At 45.5% G+C, this 27688-nt stretch overlaps 1 protein-coding gene across 1 annotated transcript in view; it reads left to right on the top strand.

Moving 5' to 3' along the window:
• Window positions 1-27384, top strand: part of SSH1 (slingshot protein phosphatase 1) — a 35745-nt gene extending 8361 nt beyond the window's left edge. The window contains exons 2-14 of the mRNA XM_085313490.1: window positions 8742-8845; window positions 10687-10751; window positions 11416-11537; window positions 13001-13069; window positions 13516-13581; window positions 14905-15099; window positions 15362-15455; window positions 16870-16998; window positions 18514-18560; window positions 20026-20172; window positions 20879-21079; window positions 22073-22700; window positions 23157-27384. Of these exons, the coding sequence (XP_085169616.1) occupies window positions 8761-8845; window positions 10687-10751; window positions 11416-11537; window positions 13001-13069; window positions 13516-13581; window positions 14905-15099; window positions 15362-15455; window positions 16870-16998; window positions 18514-18560; window positions 20026-20172; window positions 20879-21079; window positions 22073-22700; window positions 23157-24437 (3129 nt within the window). The 5' untranslated portion in view covers window positions 8742-8760 and the 3' untranslated portion in view covers window positions 24438-27384. The remainder of the gene's footprint in view (window positions 1-8741; window positions 8846-10686; window positions 10752-11415; window positions 11538-13000; window positions 13070-13515; window positions 13582-14904; window positions 15100-15361; window positions 15456-16869; window positions 16999-18513; window positions 18561-20025; window positions 20173-20878; window positions 21080-22072; window positions 22701-23156) is intronic.
• Window positions 27385-27688: the final 304 nt, after the last annotated feature.

Raw genomic sequence — 27688 nt, 5'->3', positions numbered from 1 at the left:
TGGGCAGTAATGCAGGCTGAGGTCCTTAGAGGATCTGACCTGGACTCATGAGACGGTGGCTATCACAAAACTGACATCACTTTAGAGTGGGAATCTCAGAAACGCTCATTGCAATTTAAAACATTAGTTCCAAGTACATTGCATAGTTGGTTGATGCTATGATCAGCCTCGTGCCTTTTTGAACTCTGTGATTAATGGGATGAGCAAATAGGATTTTTTTTTCCTTTGTGAAACAATCTCTTATTTTATTTGGCTTTTCATCACCAAAGTACTAGGGATTCCTAGAATTTTCTTTCCTAACCATTTGGGAGCAAAGTTCTGCTAACTTACTTTGTGCAAGTCTCTGCTGGAACGAGAGTGATCCTGCTAATACATTCGCTTCCCTCCTCCTGCCCTTTCTCTTGGACACAGCTCCAGCAATTTATCCTGGCCGCCTGCAGGCGCAGGCCGGGTTGCTCCTTGCCAGCAGCGGAGCCCTGTGCCCCCGGGCGTTTGCTTGGCAGGAGGAAGAGGGGCAGAGGCAGAGCCTGGAGCTGTGGCTCGCTGGTGGGGCTGGCTGTGTTGTCAATAGCCTTTTCTCTAATCCCCCGAGACTGCTGGCTTCACCCTGGTGCCCTGGTAGCCAGCAGAGAGTTTTTTTCCTTGCTGCTGCCCTCGAATGATGATTTTTCTCCAGCTGTGTGAGAGGAGAGGAACGAGAAAGATCATGAGCCGCTGTCCGGCAGGCAGAGCATCCTCACTTCTCCCTGAACAGCACCACGGCTGTGGGCGCAGTGCYGCTCTTGAGCCACAGAGCGAGGTGCCTGGGGCAAGGATGAGGCCGTGGAGGGCTTGGAAAGCCAATGCCAGTAGAGAGCGTTCCTGGAGCCCGCCGGTGCTCTGCAGATTGCGGGTGGCCTGCCAGCTGTCTTGAACACGCAGGCCGTGGTGCCTCGTGTGGCCTGGGGGCCGACGGCTCGGTGAAGGCCAGCACCAGCATAAGCTCCCAAGCATGTGTCATTTTTGGAAATGGGATTTAATTCTGAAATAACTTCAGCACTAAAATACAACMCAACTTGCCTGTGGTCCATATCTTAGTGACAGGGTGTGAGAGAATACGTGTTGCCTTTCGTGAAACTTGGCCTCCCGCRGGAGAGCGTTGCTGTCGAGCGAGCACAGCCCTGCGAGCTTCCACCCCGTCTCGGGTCTGCTCGGAGCTGTCTGAGCGTGATGCAGCGCTCACGAGGTATGCGTATGCGGGAGCGACTGGGGGCACATCATTAGCAGTCTATTTATGTTAGGAAATTAGCTTTTGTGGGCTTCATGATTGATTTCATTTTTCTTTTTCCTCTTTGTGCTTGAGGAGGGTTTGTATCTGGCGCTGTGAATGGCCTGCAGTGTCTCAAACCCTTCTCGGCATTCTTGCGCCGTGAACGTGGCCCACGCCTTCCAGCCGAACAATACTCGCTTAGACTCTCCTTTTGTTGCTGCAGCACCAAAAGGTTAGAGTGAAGCCTGCTGGGTTTTCCTGCCTGCCTAACCATCGCACTCTCCTTTGGCATAGGCCAGGAGATATTTGCCCCGAGGGATGCRTTACGAGGGCCCCTAATGCTGCAGGGGGCTGCAGTTACGGCCCCAGGCCCCCTTGCAGAGAACTTCTGCTGTTGCACGGTGGYGCTCTGGCTGCTGGATGATCTGCTGCCTTTTAGAAATGGGAGACCTTTTCCATGTGTCTGTAGGAGCTTTGAACCTTGCTGTGGTTTGCAACTTTAAGTTTTAGGTTTCTTCTTGGAGTGACTTTTCTTCAGCTCAGGAAGTCTGAGTATGATCACTTTTCATGGCCCACTGAAGGCACACCCTAACATGGCCATAAGTTTGGAAAGAGCTTTCCTGCCTCCCATTTCTGTAATAAAATAGTATTTTAGAAAATAAACGTTTCCAAAAGTTCCTTGCATGCAGCTGCCGCAACTTGAGATCCATCAGAGAGATTTTGGCAGAGGTAGAGCACTGCAGTCCTGGCAATGCCAGCAGCTCTCACCAACTTTAGCAGGTGTGTTGGGCGCCTACAGGTAGTATCGCTGGCCAGCTGATCGACATGTCTCAAAGCCTCTGCGTATCTGTGCTAGCACTTCATTCTAAAACCGTTGCACGTGTTAGACCAGGTGTTCCCCGGCRCGGCTCGGTGTCCCGAGGTATTCTGCTGGGCCCTTTGCGCAGCAGCCCTGTCCGTGCCGTGGGAAGCAGAGTGCTCTCGGCTATGCATGTAAAGGTGATTCCTTTCTGTTTCATTTTATTTTGCTGTGGCACTAAGCTCTCTGTGTGACTGGTGTGTGACACATTGCAAAGGYCACTTGGAATGCATTAAGACCTTTTCTTTTTTTWAAAAAAAAAAGCGGGAGAAATGACCTGCTGCTGCTTTAAAGGGTCCCATTTCTGTTTATCAGGTTTTACAGTAGCATGTGAGCAAGGGGCTTTGAAGTTAAATTTTTCACTGGCGCTGTTTTGTGTTGCTCAGCCCCCTTCTGAAGGCCCCTTTCGTGGTCAGGAAGCGTTATCTGATGTGCCTCGTATCAGGCCAAAGCAAGCAGCCGGTGCTCTGTAATTGTCCTCTTGGCCTGAGAAGCAGGGGCCGCGCAGCTGCCGCTGTGTCTTCCTGCTCTTTCTCTCCCCAAATTTTCCTTTTTATTTGATGTGTTGGTTTCCAGTTTTCGGTTTATGTTGCTATTTTGGTAGGGCTGCGTGACTGCCCTCTGGCTCAGTGCTTGTCTAAAAAGTCGCTATCTGTGGCATGTTGTGGGCCTGGCCTGGCTGCGGGAGCATCGAAGGGGCCCGGGCTGCAACCCGCCGCCGGGCACTGCGGCGGGGAGCTGTAGCAGAGTGACGCTGTGGCTTTTTCCAGACTGAGCAGAAAATGGAGAGGGGGGTGCAGGGTGAAGAAGAAATCTGTTCTTGTCCCACTTATCAAAGGGGTTGTGGAAAAGGAAATGTTTTTTAATTTTGTGGAGCTTGGGATACTTGTTTTTTTTCCTGACCTTATCAGTTTGGAAAAGCTTTGAGCAGAAGATGCCATGAAAACAAGAAACTGCTATATACTGGGATGTTCATGCCATTGCAATCTTGGGACCAAACCTGGGATAAGTGAATATGTGTTTGGCTGTTTTTTTGTCTAACATATAGAGCTGGTTGCAGCAGTGTGGCTTCTCGAGGCACAAGGAATGGATCGTGTTTAACAAGTAGGAAATGCAGGATCAGCATGACTAACCGTTGCACTGATAGATGCTGGAAGTAATTTTGCGGGGGTGAGGGGATGTTCCTGTCCTGATGCCATCGTTTGGGGAGTCTGTTGGATGAGTCCGGAGGCAGCCTGCGTCTCTGGAGAGCTCCAGCACAGCTCTAATGGATAGATGACCTTCTCTGTCCCCTCACCACACATATATTTTGTTCCATTAATGAGGGGGAAATTAAGAAACTTAATTTRATGAAGATTTAGTGCCAAAAGAGCAAGGGATGGCTCTGTGCCTAGGCAAGGCTTTATTACAGAGCTTTTCTGGAACACAGCTAAGCTTTGAGAGCCATCAGGTATGTGGTGTGGTCCTCTGGTGATGCTGGATGCAAACAACCAGCTCCTGAGGACAGCTTCTGCCTGGGTGTGCAAGGAGCAAAAGTATCTGTGAATTCACCACTGTAGTTTCTTAGCTTTCTGCCCATTTTTTGCCTTTGGTTGGAGTATGGGACTACCCTTGTCCTCAGATAAAATGGCAGAGCACGACTGGGCAGAGTGGAAGTCTGCTTTTGTTCRCTGCAAGAGGTGGTTTAAAGAACTCAGTAGTGACTTGCATGATTTTTGAGAATAGAGCTGTAAGCAAGTAGATCTGAACATTGGCTACGTTAAATGGACTTCTCATAGTGGTCAACAGCAAATACAAAGATAATGAGTTTGTTATGGCACAGGAGATGTTGCCCAGTTCTTTGCAGGTTGTGGGTGTAAAGACAGGCTCCCTGAGCATTACGTATGCATTAAATGAACCTGTGGCAGTTCTGGGAGAAGCAGGGATGCCTGGGCAACCGCAGACTAGTGATTCTCTATTGCGCCCTCTTCTTCCTATTTTAGGTAGTGGATAAGATTTTTAAATTCTCAGACTAGTAAGAGACTGCTGAGTCCACCCTAGGCTTGGCTGTGTCTTCCTAGTGCAAGTGATGGTCTCTGCACAGGCTTCTGAGGACAGACGCTTATTCTCAGGTGAAATGAGGTAGATGGCTATAAAATACATTAATACAGTATTTTCTTGTATCCTGCAATGCATGATTGTTCTTACTTGTGAGATTTCCCATTAAAATGGGGGAACTCGCATACCCTAGGCATACAAATTTTATTCCTGGGACATATCACAGCCTAAGCCGCAGTGGCAAAACAAGCTGGTTAGGGAAAATTGTTCTGCAACTAGCTTCCAGCTCTGTCTGTCTATCCAGCAACACAAGCCGTTCTGTCTCTTGTTCCAAAACGCAGTATTTTTAACAGACTGCTTTTTTGCAGTTGTGGACCCAGGGAGCGGCATTTTGGAATGATTAGAAGGCATTGCCTATTGTGTGCTTGAACAACTTGAAATGTAATTGATGTGTGTTGCAGCCACGTTCCTCTGGAGCTTTCTCAAAGGGGAAGAAATATTTCCCTTCAAAGCTGAGCCAGTGGATAGAGCACAGGGCTGCGAAGTCGGGAGACGCTGGAGTCTGCTCTCGGTGAAGSTGTGACTGTTYGACAGCCTCCTCGTCGGATGGTCTYGGGGTGCCACAGYGCCGGGTGCAGAAGGGCCTCTGCTTTCTGGACTGCCTCGTGCCAGCGCAGAGCCGTGCCTGGTCGCACCCTGGCCGGCTCAGCATTTCCTAGCTGCTTGTGAATGTAAATTTTTACCTCCGTCAGAGGTCAATGCTTTGGTGTCTCTGAAGCGGTTTGATAAGGCGCGATGTGGAGCGGAAGGGGAGGACTGCTCTGCCGGCGCCCCGGAGCGCTGCAGCGCACCGGTGTCTCGGGGCCCTTGCAAACCCCCAGGGCTCCGCATTTATTCCAGCACTTAAAGTGACCCTTGAAACGTAACGGTGCTGGTCAGGATCCCTGGAAGGGCATCCAGGGAGTCGGCGGGTTTTGTTGCGCTTGCCAGTCGGGCAGGATAAAAACTGAACAGAAAGCTGCTGCTTCCTTTGGTTGGTCTAGTGGTGCTTGTGAAACGCAAGCACGTCGTTACGGTTCCCGCCTGGCGAAGGGGTTAGTCAAGGGCCTGCAAGAAACAGTCATCAGTGAATTCGATTAKAACCAGCACTAACAAATAAATACCAAGTGCCTGAAAGACTTTCTTGTTTAGYAGTAGCTCAGGAACTCGTGAGTCACTTGAGAAAGCGCGAATCAAAACTGAGTAGCCGTACTGTGAGTGAAGAAGGATTTTAACTTGACAGCTAGTTGCTTTGGTTATGGATATAATACAGTGGTGGCATGGAGTGATTTCATTGTAAAAAGCAAGCAGGCATTAGTCAATATGATGCTTTTATCTAGTCCCGTCCAGATGAACATGGACTTTCTGCAGAGAGGAGCTGCRTCGCTTTGGGCGCTCCGATGCTGCACGCGGGAGGAAACAAACCAACARAAAGAGGCTGGAGGAGGGAAGTGATTAGACGAGCTTCAGCTGTTTTTTTCCCCTGTTGAATGGCCCTCTTTCATCAGGATATGTTAGGACAAGTGCTTTTTCAAGCCAGGATATCAGTGGAAGACAGAGTGTTCTGTAAAAGTCATCCAGTTCCTGGGTAGCATCAACAGACGCGATTTCTCTGCTCCTCGCAGAATATACGGTCAACCCTTTCTTTTCCTTCTTTTCTTTTTATTTTTTTTATGGGTTTAGAAGCAAAAGGATGTGAGTTTTACAGTTAGTTATGAATCTTTTCAAACTTACTGACTTCTGTCTGACTCTTGGGCCAGCACAATGCTTCTGCTGTTCAAAGAAAACCAGTCCAAATTAGTATGTATAAGCCACTCGTTTTTATGCTGCTAACAAATGCTGCTTACTAGAATATTTATCGCTGCTTCTGAGGCTTGGAAGTTGGGGATGTTCTTTAGCAGTTGGATTKGTTGTTGTTGTTGTTGTTCTTAGGAGATTTAAAAGGAAGTGGTGCTTGCTTGTTTGCTGGAATTGTGTGATTTACGAGTGTCCGAAGAGCTGAGCTGCAGCACCGTGCCTTGCCTTTTTCTCCCTTTGTTTTGTTCGCTGCGTTCTGGAACGGTCGCGTGAGGTGACTGGGGCTGAGGGATGTTCCTCGAACGTGGATGAGGGATAGCGTCGGGTATCGCTGCCCTCCTGATACCGGCTAAAATACGAGCTCTCGCTGGGGCTTGCTGCTGTGTTACCTCTCTGGTAACGGCTGACCGGCGGCTTATGCGGAGATCGGGGAGCGCAGRTAGTCCTGGGGAATATGGGCAGCCTGGCCCGCGGGCAGCTGCGTTCTGCGAGGTTAGTGCGCGTCTGGAGGAAGACAAGAAGAGAAGAAAATCACCTGGCTCTCCCCAGGTTCTTTGGCTTTCATTGCCATGCAGATGAATACGTAYTGACAACAATTTTATTGTGTGGGTTATCCTTTTCCTGCAACCACTTTCTGCTCCGGCAGTGCAGCTTTCTCCTTCTCCTACGACTGGGAATAGTYGCTTTTATTGTAAATGATGTCTTGACTGAATTTTCTAACTACAACAGAGGAGAACRTCAGATGAGATGAACCATCAGAGCATCCGTCAGTGATGCCTTCGGGGAAGGAGTCATGTCTCTTCCATGTTCGCTGCTTCTGTAGAAGTCTCAGTATGGATTAGGGATAGAAGAATATCCTTTGGGAGATCTTTATCACTTTCCCAAAAATCTTTGAGACAGGGATACTGTGAATTATTTGCTGGGTACATTATCCAACCGTTCCTTTTCTCTTGTTGGAAAAAGAAATTGGATGAGTGTATATGAAGCCRGCATCTAACTGAGTAGATATATCCTTATATTGCACTGATGTCACTGTTTTCGTAAAACTTCTGGCCTTTTTAAACTCTTTCCTGTTAGCATAAAAGATCTGATGTGAGAGGAAAACAAGATTCCTCCCGGGAGACCGACGGAATGAGCTAAGTTCCCGGTTGCAGGAATTCCCGCTGCGAGTGCGTGCGCTCAGGCCGGAGCCTGCGTTGCGGATCGCGGGAAGCGCTGCCGGGCTGGTGTGCASAAGCAGCCTGCTCGCTGGCGAGTGCAAGCGGCGAGCGTTCAGACGCCGTCGGAGTGAAAACAAGCTTATCTGCGTTTAAATTAGCCCGAGTGCAGCTGTCCTGGAGGCATCTTACTGGTCTTAGATATGCATTGGAAAGCCTGGAACCTATGCTAATTTTTTTTTTTTTTTTTTTTTTTTTTTAATCAACTGAAATCTTGAATTCAAACCTGGTTCAGCTTCTCTGGGAATTTTGTACCTTGAAAATTTAGTTGAAAAATTAGGAAACCTTGTCTGAAAACCTTCATAGCTTGAAGGACTTTGGCTCTGTTCTCACAGAAGGCAAAAGCTGAATGCTGTAACTTCATGTCTTTGCTCAGAAAAATACTGAGCTAGACTAGAGCCTTAGTGCTCGCTTCTACCGAGGGGCAAAGCCTCTAGATAAAATATGGGACAAAGTGCTGGGAGTAGTAACTCCTGTGGGATCCTTTGCTGTAGTATGAATAACTCCCTGTAGCACAGTCTCACAGCAGAGCATTTATATTTAGTAAATTGCAGACAGTAATTAATGATGATCTATGTTAGGAAGTGTAGGTTGGCAGTAAATTTAGGTTTGAAACAAGGAATGTCTCTTGTGATGGTCATTGCCTGATGTTTTGAGTGGTGTAAAAAATGCAATGTAAGCAGTTACTGTGGCAACTAAAAGGTAGGTTAGCAGACGTTGATTTTCAGTCTTGTGGGAAATGCTAACTTTACCACTTATGTCCACGTCTATTTCTAAAATGCTCACAAGTACATTATGGTACTATGTAATTAGATTTGTCCTGGTTCTTACTGCAACTACTGATTTTGTTCAGTCTTCTCTTTAGTTATGTTCTTGGGCCTGTTTCATCTGATTTTGTGGAAATATAGTTTTGTGTTTGCACATATYGGGACCTGCCTTGTCATCAGGAGAATTTCCCAGGACTGCTCTACCTAGCTGGAGCAAAGCCAAATCTTTGCTATCGTGTTAGTTGCTTTTCTCCCTGAAGTTTTGGAGCAGTTTTCTTTCTTTACGATGTGCAAGCTTCATCCTTCTCTCCCTTCTGCCTTAAACCTACAGGGATGTCATAGTTGCATGTTCTTGTTTTTGCATTCCAGAGAAATCTTAAACTGAAATTAGTAGGAAATGATTGACTCGGAACTTGATCTTAAGTCATTTTACAGGTCTGAGYCTGTAAAATTTCTTACCCTCTACTGTTTTGATTTAAGTTACAGAATTTGGTAATTGAATCATAAAGTCATTTCTAGCACGTGACAACTCAGGCAAATGCCTCCTGTAACAGCCAGGTTGCAGTGTCGCTGGAAAATGACACGACTCGTGGTGAGTAACCCTGCAGGCATGCCTTGCAAGGTGGCAGAATCGGCCTTTGGGAGCAGCTTGTCATGSCAAAATCCTACTATGTTTTAGTCATGAAAAGCCTTTCCTTTTCCTAGGCATACTGACCTTAACCCATATTTTGCTGCAGTTTCCTTTCAGTTGACTTCCTGTGCCATTTGTTTTCCAGCCTAAGTGAGAGCTTTTTCATGGTGAAAGGAGCAGCCCTTTTCCTGCAGCAAGGAAACAGTTCCCAGGGCCAGCGAAGTCTTCAGCATCCTCACAAACATGCAGGTAATGGATTAAATTACGTCCTGAAATTCCTCCTTGCTTCCTGCTCATCTTGTCCATGCTGACAGGCTAATGGGACACGTGGGTGGGTGGGTGGGTGGGTGACTCCTCTAATTGTCGTAGTGGGCCTTGTATAACCCGCTGAGTAAACCCAGGTTTTCAGCTTGCTTGATTTCAGTGGAAACATATGATTATTGGATCTTTGTTTAAAGTTCTGTCATTATCTTAAATTGTGACTGGAGTAGAAATTTATTCTCTGCAGACATGGCATTCAGCACAGCATTCCTTAGCCAGGAAAGCCTACTGAGCCAGAGTCTCTACTGAGTACATGTTTTCTGAAGTCTCAGATGAAGCAATGGATCTTGTTTCTACTTCAGCGGTTTGATTTTTGCCTTCTCCTATCGCATTTAAGGAGGAAAATCAGCTGAACTGGATCTCTGACCTGTTCTTGGGGAACTGAGGTCCTAGTTGAGCATGGTGATGATATTTCTCTGGCATGCTTTCCCAGTCTCCAATAATTAGAGGCTCAGGACTTTCTATCAGGGATGTTTTCCATGTCACCAATATCCCAGTGGTCTATTCTATGAAATTGCCTGTCTCCTTTTGGGATTCTGCATGTAAATGCCACTAAGATGAAGAAGGCTTCAACAGGACTTGGGTTTCTGGACAGGCACGTGCTTCTTAGCTCCTTATGTTCCTGGTTTCAGGAAATCCCCTCTTTAGTGAACTCATCAAAATCTAGCCTGTGAGCATATATCATGGTTTAAGAATGCACCTTGGTTGGTTGGTTGATTGGTTGTTTCTTTTCTTCCCAGTGTGCCAACCTGGTGGAAAGAAATAGTAAGAGACTTGTACAGTGAAAGCACATCAGGATTGATAAGGAGATATGAGGATAAAGGAAGTTAATTTTACTTGTCCTGTATTTTTATGCCTTCTGTCGTTGACGGTTTTGGAATAAGTGATTACTGTGAAAGAAGAAATAAGATCATCGGGGCTTTTGAGTGAAGGAGCATGTGGGAAAGGCACAGTGTGGTACTGTGTGTCTGCTGCTTAGTAAACACTCCAAGCACAAAGAGCATGTTTGAATACCAAGCTTGGCTTTGGGTTTCTTTGATTGTCAGCAATTTCATATACCCAGAAAACATCCTACGGAAGGAATTTTATCTCATATGGAAAGTTATGAGTGCATTACTAAGTTATTAGATGTGAACTTGTTTTGTTTTCTTGTAGATTCTTTGTTCCTSTAGCTTGCTTTTACTGAGCAGGAATGCATCCACCGCTACAGGTCCTAAGGGACCTGTTGCATGAACAGCCCTTTGTTTGAGATAGAAGGGATTCATCACCTAAATCAGGCCACTACTGCAGCCCTCTTTCTTTTCGTGTTCAGATAAGCCCTCAGTTAGGCCAGTGGGGTTGAACCCATGATACTGTATGTGTTTCTTAAGTCAGAACTTTTCCTTTGTCCTTTGGCAATTTTTCTTTTTTAATCAGAATTGTTCCTTCCACCTTTTCCACCCCTGTCTTCRGTGCACATATTTTTCTGCCTTCTGCAAGATGCTGTAGCTGGAAGAGAATCATCATTTGTGCCAGTCACAGGTGGTCACAATATAGTTAGTATCTGCCAAATACTGTATAGCCCCGTTCTCTTACACAGACAGATTTCACTCATTAAAGAAGCTTCCTTCTGTTAAAGTTTTCTGAGACAATGAAGCTTAATTGGCCTCCCTTAAATGGCATTTTCTGACTTAAAGAAATGTCCAGTTCCACTGAAAGTCAAGACTAGGCCCATTCTTAGGGCAGCAAGTGAGAGACCGTTTCTGATCATTTTTCTGCTTTCTCGGTAGGTGATTTGCCCCAGCACCTCCAGGTGATGATCAACCTCCTTCGCTGTGAGGACAGAATCAAACTGGTAAGAAGTGATGTATTGTCCTGCCCTTCTTTCTGTTGGAGGCATTTGAAATAGGCCTGTAGAAGTTCATGAAAATCGTTCACAAATCCAGGGTTTACAGTTAGCTTAAGCCAAAGAAAGTCTGTGCCAGTTGCCAACCGTACTGCATGGTCCTGTCATCACTCCTTTTGGGCCAGTGCTCACATCTAGGTGATGAGCAGATCAGGAAGCTGATCTGGCTGAAACTTTTTGTTAAGTTTAATTTTCCAGTCAGCTCACAAACCATAATGCAGGAGAAGAGCTGCTGGTAGTGGATACTTGTGGTTAGTTTGTCTTAAATCAACCCTGAAATTATATCCAAATCGGGCTGGGCTTTCTTTTTTAACGAAATCTGCAGAGGGTATAAGGTCACTGTGGAAAAGTCCTTGTTTACTATCCTCTCTAGCATTGCTGCCATGTTTCAGTGGAGGCTCGCGAGAGTGGAAGAATCCTCTGAGCTTGCTTCTATTTCCAGTTTAACTAGAAAGTTGGCCACATGCTGAACTACTTTTTTAAAAAAAAAAGAAAAAGGCTTCAGGTTGAATTTTGTAATAAATTCTCCACTACCCTTCCAAAAATAATAGCCAGTAATGGAAGTAGTGTTCATGCAAAAGCTGGTTTGCAGAGCTTGGTTACCCTTTTCTAGGCTGTCCGTTTGGAAAGTGTATGGACAGACAGAGTCCGGTACATGGTGGTTGTGTACAGCAGCGGGCGACAGGACACGGAAGAGAACATTCTGTTGGGAGTGGATTTCTCCAGCAAGGAGAGGTATGGCTGTGGCAAGGCTGGGCTTCCTATACAGTCAAATGTTGGGTTCCCTAATTTCCTGTATAACTTTGTGATTCCTAGAGAGGATAAGCCAGAACAACCCAAAAACTGAATTTCAGCTCCATAAATAGATGTGCATTTTGAAGTGTTCCCCATTCGAAGTACAGAATGAAAGCAAAAACCCTAGATATCTTTGCAGATCTGAAATACTGCACTGTTTTGCTTTGGAAATAACAAAGTAGATGTGGATTCCTAAAAAAAGAAAACAAGCCCAGCCCCTCTTTCCTCTCTTCCCCCAGATAACAGTAATTCTCCTTAGGGAGTTGGCTACTTACCAAATGACAAATCCATTCTAACTTTAAGGTTGGCTGCTATTTCAATTACTATTTCCCCTGAAAGCCAAAGTTTCTGTTAATTAAGGAAAAGCTTCATGCAGGATGAAGTCTGTTGGCATTAGTAGCTTTATTGAGGGCCTCCATGGCTGTGGGTTGGGGCTGAAGTGTCACTGCTCAGCTGTAAGTGTTCTGACTGCTGACAGTTTGACTAGTTTGGCACCTTTGTGGGTTTTATTCCTTTTATATGTATTTAATAAAAAACATTTTTTCTCTTCAAAGCTCTAAAGTGCACATTGTCCACATGTGTGTTCAAGCCGTCCTGTCAGCTCCTTTCATCTGATGCAGAAAGAGGCTGGAGGCTTTTTTTTTTTTTTTTTTTTTAAAAAAAAAAAAAAAGCTCTTTGCTAACTTGCTGTTGTATGCGTACTGATTTCCTTTAAAAGTTTGATATCTTGGCAGCTTAATTATTTACTGGTTGAAAGTTACTGGTACCCATTATAGTATAGTTTTCTTGCCAGATTACTTCTCTGAAATGGAAGTGTTCTTCTAGATTAGGTAAACTCATAAAATCCTTTTAGTCTTTTTCTACCAGCCAAAGTGATGAAGTGAAAACCGAGCACAATCCTTTGAAAGGCCCCTTGGGTCCTCTTTGGGAAGGGCAGGCGGCTGCTCTGCCGCCTACCAAGGTTTCTTTCTGCCTGGCTTTAGTGAGTTTGAATCTCTGCGCCCAGGTCGCTGCGATCTGCCTTTGCGTCCGGCTCAGGGAACTTCCCTGCCCGGAGCTGATGAGGGCGAGAGCAGCAGAGCTGATGGGGCAGATACCGCAGCGCTTGCTGGCAGACTGTCGGCGTGGAGGGGGAAGAGGAGGTGGTTTTGTGACTCCTGCTTCTGTGCTGTCGTTTCTCTAGTCCTGTGGAGCAATGGGTGTATTAATATTAGAGTAGATCTTTAGACTTCAGCTTACTGATTCCCTTGTGAGTTAATGTATTAAATGACCTAAGATATTACTAGGAGTTACTAGAGCAAGACTTGAAATTTTAAAAATGAAAGAGTATTCATAATTTAAGATATCTGTGCGACCGTATTGTAGCCTATATTTAACATCCAGCATAACAATTTCTCTTCCAGTAAAAGCTGCACTATAGGAATGGTTCTTCGTTTGTGGAGTGATACTAAAATCCATCTCGATGGTGATGGGTAAGAAACCACATTAAAAAGATAAATGTGTATGTCCTTTCCTACTGAGGGCTGCTCTAGGAGAGACTCTGTCACCTTGCAAATGAAGTTCCAATTTTGGATTCATCACTGCAGTCTTTTTATACAGTCACTGAGGTTTTTTTCCTCTTGTTTCCCTCATTCTGCTAGTGAAACCTGTAACACCCAGTGAATGTTTTCTTAAATTCCACCCAACAGGTGGAATTTAAATTCCTTGCAGTGTACGGCGGGGAAAGCTGGTCACTTGACATTCCTATTTGGGAGGATTTGGATAATCAGGTGATACAAATTCTCATCCCTGGTTCTGTTTGACTGAGTGTTGGTTTCCACATGCCCTAGAGCTGCCTTGCAGTAGCTGTTTATAGAGTGCAGCTCCTGATGCAGAGGAGCAGTCTGTCACTTTTTCTTTTTTTTCCTCTCCCTGTTAGTGGCTTCAGTGTGAGCACCGCAGGGAGAATGCACATCTTCAAGCCAGTGTCAGTGCAAGCTATGTGGTATGTATGTTAATCAGCTTTGCTGAGAAAGAGACTGTCATTTCTGCGAGTAAATTAAATAAGCAAACTGTGTTTTAACTTTCTCTGTAACTAGTAGGTAGTGAGCTGCAGTAGAGAGATTGTTTTCCTATGTCAGCAGGTAGCAGCACTATAAAGRGCCTGTGAGAGTATTGATCCAAAAGTAGGCTCTTCTGCTTCTGTTCAGAGCAGCTCTGGGCTCCTTAATACAAGGATGATGGCAAATGACACTAATGAGGTGAATAAGCATGAAAGACCAACCTGAATTCCTCAGGCTGCAAACCCTGTCTTTCCTCGCTGTGTGTATTTTTCTAACTGAAAAAGGAGCAAGCGCCAACGTGATGGCATTAGCGAGGTTCTGCCCTGCTCCTACAGCCACGCTGGGGTTCCTGCTGTGTGAAAACTTTCCATGCCGCCCCGGGCTCGCGTTTGCCTTTTGGCTCCTGTCGCCCCTCCTGTGTGCGGAGATTTTGAAACACTGAAGCAAAGACGGCTGAATCAGCAGTGGCTGCGCCAGTAAATTCCTCCTTGAAGAGACTGCTCCCCTGCCCCTAATACAGCAAATGCATGTGTTCTGGCTTGGCCAGTGCGCTGGCTCCTGTTGGAGCTTAATGAGATCCCTGTTCTTGTAACATCTGATAGGGAAAAGATGCAGATGTAGAGGAGGATGTCATGTTAGGGATGATTAGGTACAGAAACAAATGAAACGTGTGTTCCTGCCATTTTTGAACGCAGCCCTCCTGTTGGCAGCCTTAGATGTGGTTAATGTATTCAGTATAACGATAACTTCAGAGCAGAGCCTTAAGAAAAAAARGAGGAAGTAGGAAAAAAAAAGGAGAGGAAAAATTAATGCTAGATTTTACAAAAACAAATGACCCAATCTGGGCTGTGTCCCTGGTGCATGTCAGGGACCAAGAATGCTGGTAAATGTGCATTTGACTCCTTGCTGAAGGTGGTTTGAAAATGGTCCATGTTCTTTATTTTTCTTTAGGCTGGCTTTACAAGTTAGCTAATGATTACATCCCAGAGTGACTTGTGCCTCATTCTTGCCCATTGATTGGAAAAAAAATGCTAGTCTCCACTTTGGACCAGCTCTTTAGAGGCCTCCAAGTTGCAGCTTKTGCCCTCTCTGAACTCAGATGCAATAAACCCATAGCTCTCAAAAACAAACAAACAAAAAATCCAAAACCTGTAAAAAAAAAAAACAAAGCTGAAAATCTTTTTCCCCTGTGAAAATCTCTTGAGATGCTGCTCTGTGTGTTTCTGCTGCTCACACTCATATAACTTTGCTCTCCAAATTTGCAGGTCTGCTTTACAGATCCTCCATAAAGCCTGTGAAGTTGCAAGAAGGTACAACTACTTCCCTGGTGGAATGGCCTTGGTCTGGGCTACGTACTATGAAAGCTGCATCAGCTCCGATCAGAGCTGCATCAACGAGTGGAATGCAATGCAGGATTTGGAGTCCACTCGCCCAGACTCTCCAGCTCTGTTTGTTGACAAGTCAGTTCTGAGTTTTATTAGAAAACATTAGCTTGGCTCGTAAGAAATATTTCCTCTTTTCCCTTTTGTTTTTCTAGTGGTTCATTTCTTTTCATTTCATAAAAGTCCTAATGTTTTTTTATTTGTTTGTTTATTCCTTTTATTCTGGGCAATTTGCTAAATGTGAGTCTTTCCCACCACTCCTCTGTACTGCACAACTCGCACGTCTTGGGAGAACCTGTTTACTGCCCGTCTGAGGACATCCTTTCCTTTTCCCTTTTAGGCCGACTGAAAGGGAACGAACAGAACGGCTCATTAAAGCCAAACTCCGAAGCATCATGATGAGCAAAGACCTGGAAAATGTGACTTCCAAGGAGGCAAGTATAAAATCTGCTGCTATCTTATTCTTCCTGCTCAACTCCTTTTCTAGAGTGTGTTGCATTGATGAAGGGRCACCGTATGACTAGATGTTGTTGGCTTTGAGTATATATTTCCAGCTGTTCCTTAAAGGCTTTGCTATACCTCTGTGTCTTCACCAGGAAAATCGGGGCAATACCAACATCGGAGTGAATATTTCAAGTCCTTAGTAACAAGAATTTGACTCTGAAATGCAAAGTGCCTGTTACTTTGCCAGCAGAGTGGCATCAGAGATGATACCTGCCTTACAGCTGATTGTAGGACATGTAAAAATGTCCAAGCCATGAATTTGCAGCCACTTGCTTTTCAGTGCATCCTTGTGAATTACACAAGCAAAGATAGCGCTTTCAGATGAGGTAGTTGGTCGCTTGAGCTCTCACAACTGTGAATATACACAGTTATTTTGGGTGAGTGACCTGATACTTGCTCATGGACAGTGCAGAGCAGCTTAAGTGCTACAAACAGTCTTCCTTTCTCCTTGTTGGCTTCAATATTAAGGTTCTRTTTTTCTACGTTTGTGAGCGATGTCAGTGACTTGCAAGCAAAATTTTGATAGTGACTCTGGATGAAGAATCACAGGTCAAGGCTAAAGCTAGATTGGAYCTGTTCCCCAGGGTGATGTAAATGCATCTGGCTGCAGTGCAAACATTTTCAGAGCAAATGGTAATAGTGCTTTTTGGTTTGAGGTTTTTGTTTGTTTTTCAAGAGAGGCTGTTAAAATGCAGCACTTTCCTTTTTAAATCTTGGGACTGAAAGATTCAAATATGCGTTCGTGTAGAGCAGCTTTAAAAGTTAGAGGCATGAGCTGAGAACTCATCTGTGTATGTGCTCTTAATTCTTAGTGCATCTTGATTGCACCAAGAGTTAAGAGCTTTAACCATTTTCCATGGTGACTTAAGCAAAGCTGTGTTGCTTTGCATTTACACCTACCTCAAGCAGAGATGCAGTAAGAGAACCTGTCCCCTGGCATTTTAAAAAGGGGAAATACTGAAAATCTCTAGATTCTCTTCTCAGCAGTGATGCTGCCATTATTCACTTCTAGCTTCTAATGGATTTCACATTTATATGTCAGCTGCTCTCCAAGGACTGAATTATCTCTTAAATTATTTTTAAGAAGCAGGTACCCCAAAATAAAGAGGTTTATACTGAGATACTGTCTGAAGCTTTATKTAGACATGCTAAATTTGCGGGCCTAAGATACTGGAAAGATGCCATGTAGTGAGGTTGCTTGTGGCCAAAAGGGCAAATCCCTCTTGCTCTCTTTAATGAAGTACAGAACACATATTGGAACCTTGCTGAGCAGAGGAGTGCCAGTAAATGTTTCTACTGAACAGACAAGATTCAAGGTGGCATTTTTTATTTTCTGCTCTACAGATACGAAATGAGCTGGAGAAACACATGAATTGCAACTTGAAAGAATTCAAAGAATTTATAGACAATGAAATGCTGCTTATCCTGGGTCAGATGGACAAACCATCTCTGATTTTTGATCATTTATATCTGGTAAGCTGCAGCATCAGGAGTTCCAGAAAGGTTGGAGGCTTGGTGGGAGTGATCTGACAGGTCACTGGGCTTATGAAAAGCTCMATTTGGTGTCAAGGCTGAATTGTGCAGCATGAGCAAGCCTGTTATCTAACCCTTTATGTAGAGTCTTTACCCCAGGGCCCATATTGCTTGTAAAAGCTCATAGTGCAAAAGCCCCCCTTTTTCTAGCTAAGCTCTTATTTCTGACACTTTAATGTTTTTTTTCTGGCAGGTTTACCCTGCTTCAGAACATACCATGGCATAGCTCAGGTTCTATGTACGCTCATTTTGCCTTTCTGTTAATGGAGATTTTGTTTTAAGATGGAGAAAGGGTCTAGCTCTGGATGCTGCTCTGGTGTGACAACTGTTTGCCTTTTGAGTGATTAGTATAGCTATATTCTTTTTCTTGATAGTGTCTATCAATTTCTTATGTGTAGCCAAAGCTACATGAAGAGTAAGGCTGAAGGTGAGGTGCTCTTCAGGCTTATGCGGAAGGAAGGATGTGTGTTTCTTGTAGTCTTTTGCCACTAGATGGTACTCCAGGCAAAACTAGGCACTACTGTCTGGAACAAAGACTTACTTGAGATGAATATATTTGTGCCCTTTATGCCTGGGTCATATTTTTCTTGAGAGCCTCATATTATATATTGTTTTTTGGGGGCAAAGCTTGCTTTATATACCCTTTTTGCCCTGTTTTGCAGGGACAGGTGGAATCCAAAATGTAATTATTCCCATAACTTTGAGGATTTGCCTCGCTTCTCGTGTACCTGTGATCCCAACCATGCTAAACCTAATCATTTCACTYCCCTGCTCTATTTTATCTTGCGGTTAAAAATGCAGAGTGGCATGTGGGCAGTGATTTGGGAAGCGCACTGTCCCAGGCTGGCCTGGAACTAATCCTTAGGTGAAGGCGTAATGTCCTTTTCTACTAACCCTTCAGGAGGTCCTTGGYAGTACTTCTCCTTGTGTCGAGTCACAGTGCTGGCTGCGGTTGTGCCGTTTTACTGTTGTTGTCTCCCATAAATTGTGCACACCTCAGATGCCCCTCTGCCTCATTCTTAATTCTTGTAACTTCAGGGGAGCTCTAAACTTTTTGCGTGCCTGCGTTTGAGACTAGTAGGACCAGTCTGGATTCAGCCAGCATCCTGCAGCTCTCTGCGATGCCCTGAAGCTGGTGTACCAACTGAACCCCTTCCAGAAACTAGTACAGATCTTTCAGTTGGCAGCTAAGGAATATTSCTGAGGCAGTGGGATTGCAGGATCCTAGAAAACAGAAAGGGTTTCCGGAGCCAAGGTAGCCCCTCTGCCTCTGGCCCCCTGCAGAATCAGCTCTGCCCTGTGGCATCTCTGCTCTTAAACCCTCATCGAAGGCAGGCCTGTGATATTTCCAGGCAGTGTGTCCAGGTGGACTCAGCTCTGCCAGAGCAGTGAGGGGGCAGCAGCGTCTTGGCTCTTCTGAAATGTGTCTTGTGTCTTTGTGTGCGACTGTTGCAGGGGTCCGAGTGGAACGCCTCCAACCTCGAGGAACTGCAGGGCTCAGGGTGAGTACTGCATCTTTCAAACACTAACGTTAGACTCTGTGAAACCTTGGATCGTTCGCCTTTAACTTGCATTCAGGTCTCTTGAGATGACGTACGATGTTTGTAGASTGTAGGGCCATGTTTGGGTCCAGTTCCCACCAATGTGGGTAACTTGCTGTCAGGACCTTAGTCAATAAATCTTTTCTACTTCGTTTCTACTGCATGTARAGTGGAGATAACAAAGCTTCTCATTTGTAACGTACATCAAGATCTCCAAAAAATGCCCCACTGTGTACCAGTGTGAAACGGACATACATACTGTTGTGTCAGGTGTGGATTCCTGCAGGCTGTATAGAGTAAATATTACAGTGCTAAGCTTAGGAAAAAGCTCTATCTAAATGGAGCAGAACTTCCTGTGGATGAGCAATCTCCATCTCACCTGCCCAGACAGGCAGCTGCARGGCTGTCTTTCACCATGCTCCCATCACTGCAACACTTCTTGGCTTGATTTACTTTCACACTTTTTAGATGAGTGAGAATTTTGCATATAAATATTTGCTACTTGCCCAAGTTATACGCAAGCCCCGATGTGAGAAACTGAACAATATTGCCTAACAGCATGACTAAAAATGTTTAATTTGAAGTCCTTGGGAATAGATGTCTGAACATCTTTGAACAAGTAAATCARGCAACACATTAATACTTTGATCTATGGTGAAAGCATCTTGAAATGCAGTTTCTAAAAGACAAAGCTGGACAAATTCTGAAATAAATACCCTGTGTCCTTGATTTGTCTGAATGATATGAGTAAATCAATATGGGCATTCATTCTCCTCTGGTACATTGTACACCCTGCTGTAATATTTGGCAGGAGTTGAGAGATGCTGTGCAACTCTTACTTCATATTTTTGGTTGGAAAGAGGAGAAAAAGTATGGTTTTATTGCAAAAGCCTGAATTTCCAAATTGTGAATTCCTGGGTTCTGTTCCCAAATTTTGCCCAAACAAATCACTTGCAGTCTTTGCACTTTTCTCCTGTCAGTGACCCACTTGCCYCCTGGGGATGTCTTAAGTTTATTTGCAAGGTGCTGCAAGACCCCTGGTTGACAGGCACCGCAGTAATGCTGCGGTTTGCTTTCTGGATTAAGAGGCAGGCAAATCCGCTGGAGCTGCGCTGACAAACAGTGAGGAGTTCCTGATTGTTTTACCCTGTCAGCCAGGACATTGGAACCCAAACTTCTCCCTCCTGTGCCCAAGGTCTGGACGCTTTGAATGGGGTATGCCAGTGGTGAGGGATGGGTGAATGGACAGGCCCTGCAAGTCAGGTGTGTGATTTGTTTCACCAGGTGTCCCAGGAGTTCAGGATTTGGGCTGTTGATAAAATCTGACAGCACATGTTGTGTCAGATTTCTTGTAATTCAGTGTGTATCAGTTCCCCTTTCATGGCCACAGCAGTTCAACTCTATTTTTCTTTTCATTTTTCCACAGCATTGACTACATTTTAAACGTGACCAGGGAAATAGATAATTTTTTCCCTGGTTTGTTTGCATATCATAATATCCGAGTGTATGACGAGGAGACAACAGACCTCCTGGCTCACTGGAATGAGGCGTATCACTTTATAAACAAGGCCAAGTAAGTGGGCAGGGAGACGTGACTTAGCTGTGGCTTGGATATGCTCTCTCGCTAAGAACTGCTTGAGGTCTGGGTGAAGGGAGTGAAACTGCCCTGCATATTTCATCCAGCCACCGAAGCTGGAACTCCCTGGAGCGACCCCGCAGCTGACGATGGTAACAGGGGTTTTGCATTACTGCTTCTCCCAGGAGGTTTCTGTGTCCCTGAAACTTGTTTATACCTGGTCTGCTCCTGCACCAGTCAGGGATTAACCTGTTCATAGCCTGTGGTTTRTTTATTTATTTTTGTTGTAGTTTCCTCTTGCAAGCTAAACAACAACAAGAACATTTCCTCTTCTAAAGAAACTTTATAAATACTCTGACTCATGTCCTTATTAGGCTAGCGCAAGCTATCTCTGCAGGCAAGAGGTGGTGACAGAGCCCATCAGACCACTAAGTTTCTACATTCAAGCTGTTCCTGCTTATACCTGTAGCCAAAGACCTGAGTGGGCAGGCAGGAGACTKCAAGGTGGTCTCTGAAATGGCAGCATGATTGAGGGTGCCCTTCTCCAACCTCTGACTTCRTGGCTTACCAAGTCCACTGCTTGACCTGTGGTGTGAGAGGGGTCAGGAGGACAAAAGTACTCTCCATTTACCATTTAAAGCGTTAAGAACAAATACAATAACCAGAAAGATGTAAGAGATTTTCCGTTTTTCTCCTTCTCCAGGAAGAATCACTCCAAGTGCCTGGTGCACTGCAAAATGGGTGTTAGCCGGTCAGCATCTACTGTTATAGCTTATGCAATGAAGGAATTTGGCTGGTCCCTKGAAAAAGCCTATAATTATGTGAAGCAAAAACGCAGCATTGCAAGACCAAATGCAGGCTTCATGAGACAGCTTTTGGAATATGAAGGCATTTTAGATGCAAGGTAAGGTGATAAAGTGAATGGAAAAGTGACTTGCAGGAGATAAAAGGAGCTAATCGGAGACAATGACTCTTAACATTTCAGTGAATCACAATGTTAATCAAGTTCCATGGGCTTCTATTGAGGCAGCAGCATCTTCTGCTGATAAGCACAGCACAGGTGTATGCAAGACAGATGCTGGCAGAGTGTGGGTGGTACCATAGTCTGAAGGACAGACCACTGTACAGAAGGGCCCTCTTCAAAGTGCAGGCGCAGAAGCCTGGGCTAACCGTGTTTTTTCTAAACCCTGTCTATGCCAGGCCTCCCTGGATGGAAATTAGCTGTTTTCTAGAGAGATCTGCTCTGGTTTAATTCAGTGAGAATTTCTTTGCATTTGGGAAGCGTGTTCATATTTCTCAGCAGCCAGGGCTGTTCAGCAAAACATTGTTCTTGTTTTATGAGGCAGAATGGGGCTCAGGCAGTGTTGGAGGCAAATCGTATACAGTTCTGGATGACTGTGCCAGTCAAGTTCTTTGTTACTGCAAGTGCTGTAGTATCTAACAAGGATTTCTGCATGCTCGACTTGGCCTTTGCTGTAGTAGAGGAAGAAGACAAAAATTTTTCGCTCTGGTTCAACAGAAACTGTGCCATGAGACGTGCAGCGCTGTTGGCTCAGTGTGTTTCACCCTGAAAGAGGGCTCAGTGCCCCTCTGCACAAGGGCTGTTCCCATTGTGTATTCAGGGCGGTGCACTGCTGAGGGTCTGCTAGGYCCAAAAGACATTGGGGCAGGTGGGCATGATGGACAAAATCCTGATGCTAAAGACTTTTTTTTTTGCCCATATAGAACTGCAGGACTGGGCTCACCAGTCAGTCTTTTGATTCTGGGTTGTGAAGTTCCCTGGTATGTAGAAGTGGGGGGACTTGCCTGGAACTGACCACTGCCCTCAACTCGCACCACAGCCATCATATCAGCAACAGCTTAACTGTGGTCATTTGTGTCTTTTTCTTTTCCTTAGCAAGCAGCGGCACAATAAGCTGTGGAAACAGCAGGCAGAGAGCAACATATCACAGAACACAGATGGCACCACAGGGTCAGGTGACTTCTTACTTGAAAGCTTGGACATTGACCTAGAAAATCGCCTGGCTGACCTGGACACACCTTCACAGTCAGTGTACCTGGACAACCGAGCCAGCACAGAAGTGGCTGTGGGCTTCAATTACTGCTTCCGGCGCCTCTCGGATACCCTACTGGAGAACAAGATGCCCAGTGACAGGGAGAGTTTTTTCCAAGTGGAGGAGTTGGAGCAGGATGCACTTGCAGAACAAGCTGACTCGCTGGCGGGAAAGCCTCTATCTGCATCTTCTGACGGGAGGGTGGAGACAGCAAAAGTGCTAGAGACAGCAGAGCCAGCAACAGAGCTGAGCAGCTTCTGTGAGAAGGAAGTCAAGAAGAAACTAGAATTCAGCCCCCGGAAGGGAAGGATAGTGCCAGGCCCCAGGGATCTGGGAGAGGATGGTGTCAGGGAGGAAAATCCTATGGAGAAGTGGAAACGTCGCTTATCTATGCATAAGGAGGAGAGCAGGCTTAATAGAGAGAACCTGAATAACAACAACAGCAAAAGGAGTTGCCCCGAGGATTTTGAGGTGCGTATGGAATTCAATTGTAGATGACTAGCGTGGCTGACTGCTGCAAGTGAAACTGCTCTTCTCATCTTCGTAGCACGGTTTCATTTGACTTGGATAGACCCTTTCATTCCATGATGAGCTGCTTCCTTTTCGAAATGCTTCTGAACGGGGCTTTGCTTGCCCAAGCTGTGGATTTAGCTGCCAGAGAAAGAGCGCACACATGTGAGTGTGCTATAACCTGCTTTGGGCAACTTGCTTGCATGACCATCACTTGAAATGGTAGGTGTTCTTCTAGTGACGTTACTGTCTGCTGGGAAAGTACGTGACTTTTGTTCCTGCTGCAGGGCTTTAATAGAGAACTGGAAGTCTCTCAGATCTGCTCGGCTGTAAATATTTCTTCTGTGTCTTTCACTCTGCTGTTTGTTGATGTGTGGTTCTGTGTGCATTCATCTGTACCTGTTTTCTTTTTTGCAGCATGACGCTGTTTTTGGGATCCTCAGTAAAGTCAAGCCTTCCTATCAATCTTGTGCTGACTGCATGTATTCCTCGGCCAGTTTGTCTCCTGAGTCTTTCGGGGAGCAGTGTGAAAAGCTGAATCCAGGCACTGCACGTCGCAGCTCTACCATCTGCACACAGCCAGCTCTCCTCTCCCACATCACTTCCAACTTGGCAGACCACCTGCCCAGCAAGTCTCAGTCAGAGGAAGTAATCAGAACTAAAAATAATGAGACTCCGCTTCCTCTGTCAGCAGGAACTGGTACTTTGGAAGCTGGTACTTGCAAATCAGTGGTTGATCAACACTACAGTATTTCAGAGAAAGGAAAAGATGCACCAAAAGCTCTTGTCAAAACTCTGCTGGCCAAGAGCAACTCACACTGTGACAAGAGCCCCCTTACTGCAGAAGTGGTAAAGGAAGAATCTCTAGCCAGAAAGGACAGCAAGCCCACAAAGGATCTGAGGTACTTGTTGTTCAGTAAAGACTTGGAAAAGCCAAGTGCAAGCAGTTACTTGATGCAGCATCAGGAGTCACTTATTCAGCTGCAAAAAGCAGGCTTGGTTAGAAAACATACCAAAGAACTAGAACGTTTGAAAAGCATACCGTCAGAAGCCTCATCGCTGTTCAGAGAGAGCCCAATGAGCAGAGTTGACTCTGGCATTGTGGAGGAAAGCCAGGATTTGGTTTCACATCATGCCCTAGTACCACTTCTGGGGCCAGTACCACTGATACCTGAAGACACAGCAAATGATGTGGAGAAGTTAGAGGCCAAACGTGCTGTGGAAGGAATCTCTCAGAAAACCTCCACACCTGTCATGTGTAGGTTGGAGCACACGAGCAGTTTCACAAAGGACTTTCTGAAGACCATCTGCTACACCCCATCGTCCTCCCGGAGCTCCAACCTGACGCGGAGCTCCAGCAGTGACAGTATTCACAGCGTGCGGGGGAAGCCCGGCCTGGTGAAGCAGCGAACTCAGGAAATCGAGACTAGGCTGCGGCTGGCTGGTTTGACTGTTTCTTCTCCTCTGAAAAGGTCCAATTCTCTCGCCAAGCTAGGATGTCTTAACTTGTCCTCTGAGGACTTATCAAGTGACATGGATGTGTCAACCGTAACGGACTCAAAAGAAGCTGTTTCAAGCGAGTCTTCCGTGCTCTGTGAGCCACAATCCACTCTGAGGAGTGCAGATGTCAGCTCCACACTGGTAGCAAAGTCGACTGTGGGAAACTTGAAGAATACACTTTGGATGGGCAAAAGTTGATGCTGTCTGTAGGGGAGGTGAGGGTGGTTTGGATTTTTTTTTTCTTTAAGGCATTTATTCATTGCACCAATGCAGTTTTACCATCTGACTGGCAGTATTTCATCTGATGCCACTTCTTCCTCCCCTCTTTGTATCCTAAGTGGGGAGAAAAAGAAATATAATGGATCATTATGAAGGGCACAAAGAAAAATAAAATGTATTGCATGGCTTAGAAAAGGACTTTGTGTGAACTACCTGTTGTCCTGCAGGATGCTATTTCTAGTACTGTTTGCCAAGTATAATAATGTGTTTTTGTGTGTGCATATATAGATAGATATTTTACCTATTTATCTATCTATATACATTGCTGAAATATTCTGTGTGAAACCCTCAAAAAATAATTAGTCATTACTTTTTTGATACTTTTTTTTTTTTTTTTACACAAAACAAACACAAGTCTCTAGTTAAAATAGGCACTTGTGAAAAAATCCTTAAAATGGTGACATGAACACATGAACACTACCTCTGTTTTGCTGACTTCTACTCTTGGTTTGTTTTCTTTTTAAAGGGTTTTCCCACAATACTTACCTTTTTTTTTTTTTTTTTTTGAAGGTATTACCTTAATGTTAACTGTAAAGACCTGAAAGAGTGTTGAGACATAGGCTTTTCTGCACTGAGTAATCTAGCTATGAAGTCAAGTGAAGGAGTATAAAGCTGTGTTCATATTGAGTGTGTGATCTGCTGACGTTAGTCCTTCTTTGCTGTACAACCAGGTGAATTGTCATCGTCTTCTGTGGATAACAGAGTGACATCTAGACTGTATCGTTGTTGAAGTGGACAGATGTCTTGTTCTTTGGGTGTTTTGCTGTTGTGGTTTGTAACGTCCCAGTGATAATAACAAGCCTGGCCAGTAAGTGACCGTGAAATCTAGTGAAACATTATGTAATGCTGTATCAGTGTTGTGGTTCCTGTGCTGGAGACCCTTCTTCATCGGGCTGTTGGCAGCACGTGTTGCAGGCGAGATAACCGAGCCGTCTCCTGCTCCGGGGGAAGACGGCAGCTCTCGTGGTGTGCTATGCATTTGAAATCGGAATAGGCAATAGGCAAATGTGTAACTTTTTTGATTATTGGTATTGTTTYTGGTAGAATAGTTCCTGCATCCTCGGTTTCCCAGCAGCCTGGGAAGCTGTTTTGAAAGTCGTGCTGCGTGAGTCCAAGTTGTTATTGATGCTGGTTGGCAGGAGGCTGCATCTACGTGTCCCAGCTCTTGCAGGGCTGCACTAGCCTCTTGCCAACAGTGACAGACGTGTAAATCCTGCTCTTGTTTGGGTCTGTGTGCATCCCATGGGAGAAGCAGAGGTTAGGTGCCCAGGACGGGCAGAGGCACAGCAGGGCGTAGTAGTTTGCCCAGCCTCCCTACTCAGCCAGAGTTATGCTTGTGGTTAGACAGCATTTGGTGCTTCTGCATGGTACTGCAAAAGTTGTGTGGCTGATGAGACAGGCTCAGTCCTGCCCCTCTGAAACCGCTGGCTTCTGCTAGGCAGGATTTGGCCACTCTGGAGCAAAGTCCTGCCTTAGAGACCTTTGTACTCTGGCGGCTGCCTGGGACCTGCTGCCTCTGTGACATTGAGGGTCAACTCAGAAATGGTCTGTCCCTCCTCAGCTCCCAGGAGAGCCCCTGGGAACCTGAGCACAGATCTCAGGTGCAGACCTCAAGGTTCAGGCCCTGGCAGTCAAACAGAAGAATAGGGTCATTCCAAAAAGTAATGGATATTGAAATTGTGGGTGAGGTCTCCTTTCAGAGAAAAGCAGGCATGACCTGAAAGGAAGTAAATGTAGGCTGCCTGTGTTCTCCTCTGCGGCCTTGGCCTGCCCTGTGCGCTTGGTGATGCTGCCTGGTGGCCGGTGGCTGTTCTCGTGGACCAGTCTCAGAGCAGTGGTACAGTACGCTCGCTCTTCCTCTTGCTACCGTGCAGTGGGAGATGCTTGAAATGAAGCAATTCACGGATGCTATATGAAACACTTTTTTTAGACTATTTTGGGCAGCCAACCTGAAAGAGCACAGCTCAAGACCTGCTCCGTGCTGGGTGCTCTTGTCAGCTCAGGAGGGGAGAACTCGAAAGGGGTGCAGAGGACGTGCTCCAAATGTCAGCGCTCTCGGAGTCCCGCTGAATGTGAATTGGATTTGCAGTGACTTGGGCGCTTTTGAAAATGTGATAGTTGCTTGCTCATTTGGGCTAATGTTTTGAAGCAGGCTTTGGGGTCAAAACAGACCCTAGAGCTCAATGGTGGCAAACTGACCGATTTGATATGGTGCCAGTTTAACAACGGGGCTATGAGTCTTGAGCTCTCCAGAATTTTAAATCTCCTTTGAAAGCTGTTCTTACAAATCTGCTTCTCAGGATGGGGTGGAGAGCAGGACTGCATAAAGTAAAACGCAGCCTGTATTCATCAAGAACTCAATGTCTTGAGAAAGTGAGCCATGTGTTTTACTGTCCCAAGCACCTGGAGTTTACCTTTGTTTTTGGTTTCCTCTTCCCTTTCTTAACCATAAGACAGCGCATTTTGTATCAATATTGTGAGGAATTATATGGACTGAGAATCGGTATATAAATGTCTCTCCTTAAAGAGTCTTAAATTTTAAGCACACCTTTAGCTTAGGGCGCCCTTCTTATTTCCATTGTGAGAGAAGGTTTGAAACAAGCTACAGGAGTCTGAGGTATCTTGAACTTGGATCCTGTGATTGACAGAAATCGGCCCTTTTCGCCGCCCCTCCCATTTTTTGTTGCATGTTTTGGAAATCGGAAGTGACCAGTTCTGTACACTGTGACTCCCCGAGGCGTGCATCCTGCCCCTCTTCCCAGCTCAGACCTTCCACCGAAATATCCTTCCCTAAGGTCAGAGTACCGTGAGTGCATTTGCAAGCCCAGATCTACAGTAATAAATTTCCTATGTTTGTATGCTTTTTACTATGTTTGTACCTGGATTCTTGTTTGTAAGTGATGGCAAAGAGGTGGGAGGCATCTAGGAGGCCACTGCACTGTCTGATGCCTGCAGGGCTCTTGAGGGTTTTGCCAGTAGTGTCTGCTAGAACAGCCACCTCGGATGGCTCTTTTTTCCTGCTGTTCTGCTCCCAGCCCCTCTGCAGTTCACAGCACGGTGCACGGGTTTGGGCACTGCACAGTGGTCAGTCTTGAAGCTTGCAAGGGCCAGTTGCAGTCCTCACGCTCACTGTTCTGACGCTCAGACTGATCTGTGCTCTAGAGCTGCTG

The sequence above is a fragment of the Rhea americana genome, unplaced genomic scaffold (assembly GCF_003343005.1).
Source record: "Rhea americana isolate MKP2758 unplaced genomic scaffold, rheAme1 scaffold_389, whole genome shotgun sequence".
Classification (NCBI taxonomy): domain Eukaryota; kingdom Metazoa; phylum Chordata; class Aves; order Rheiformes; family Rheidae; genus Rhea; species Rhea americana.
This window is presented reverse-complemented; position numbering and strand designations above follow the sequence as displayed.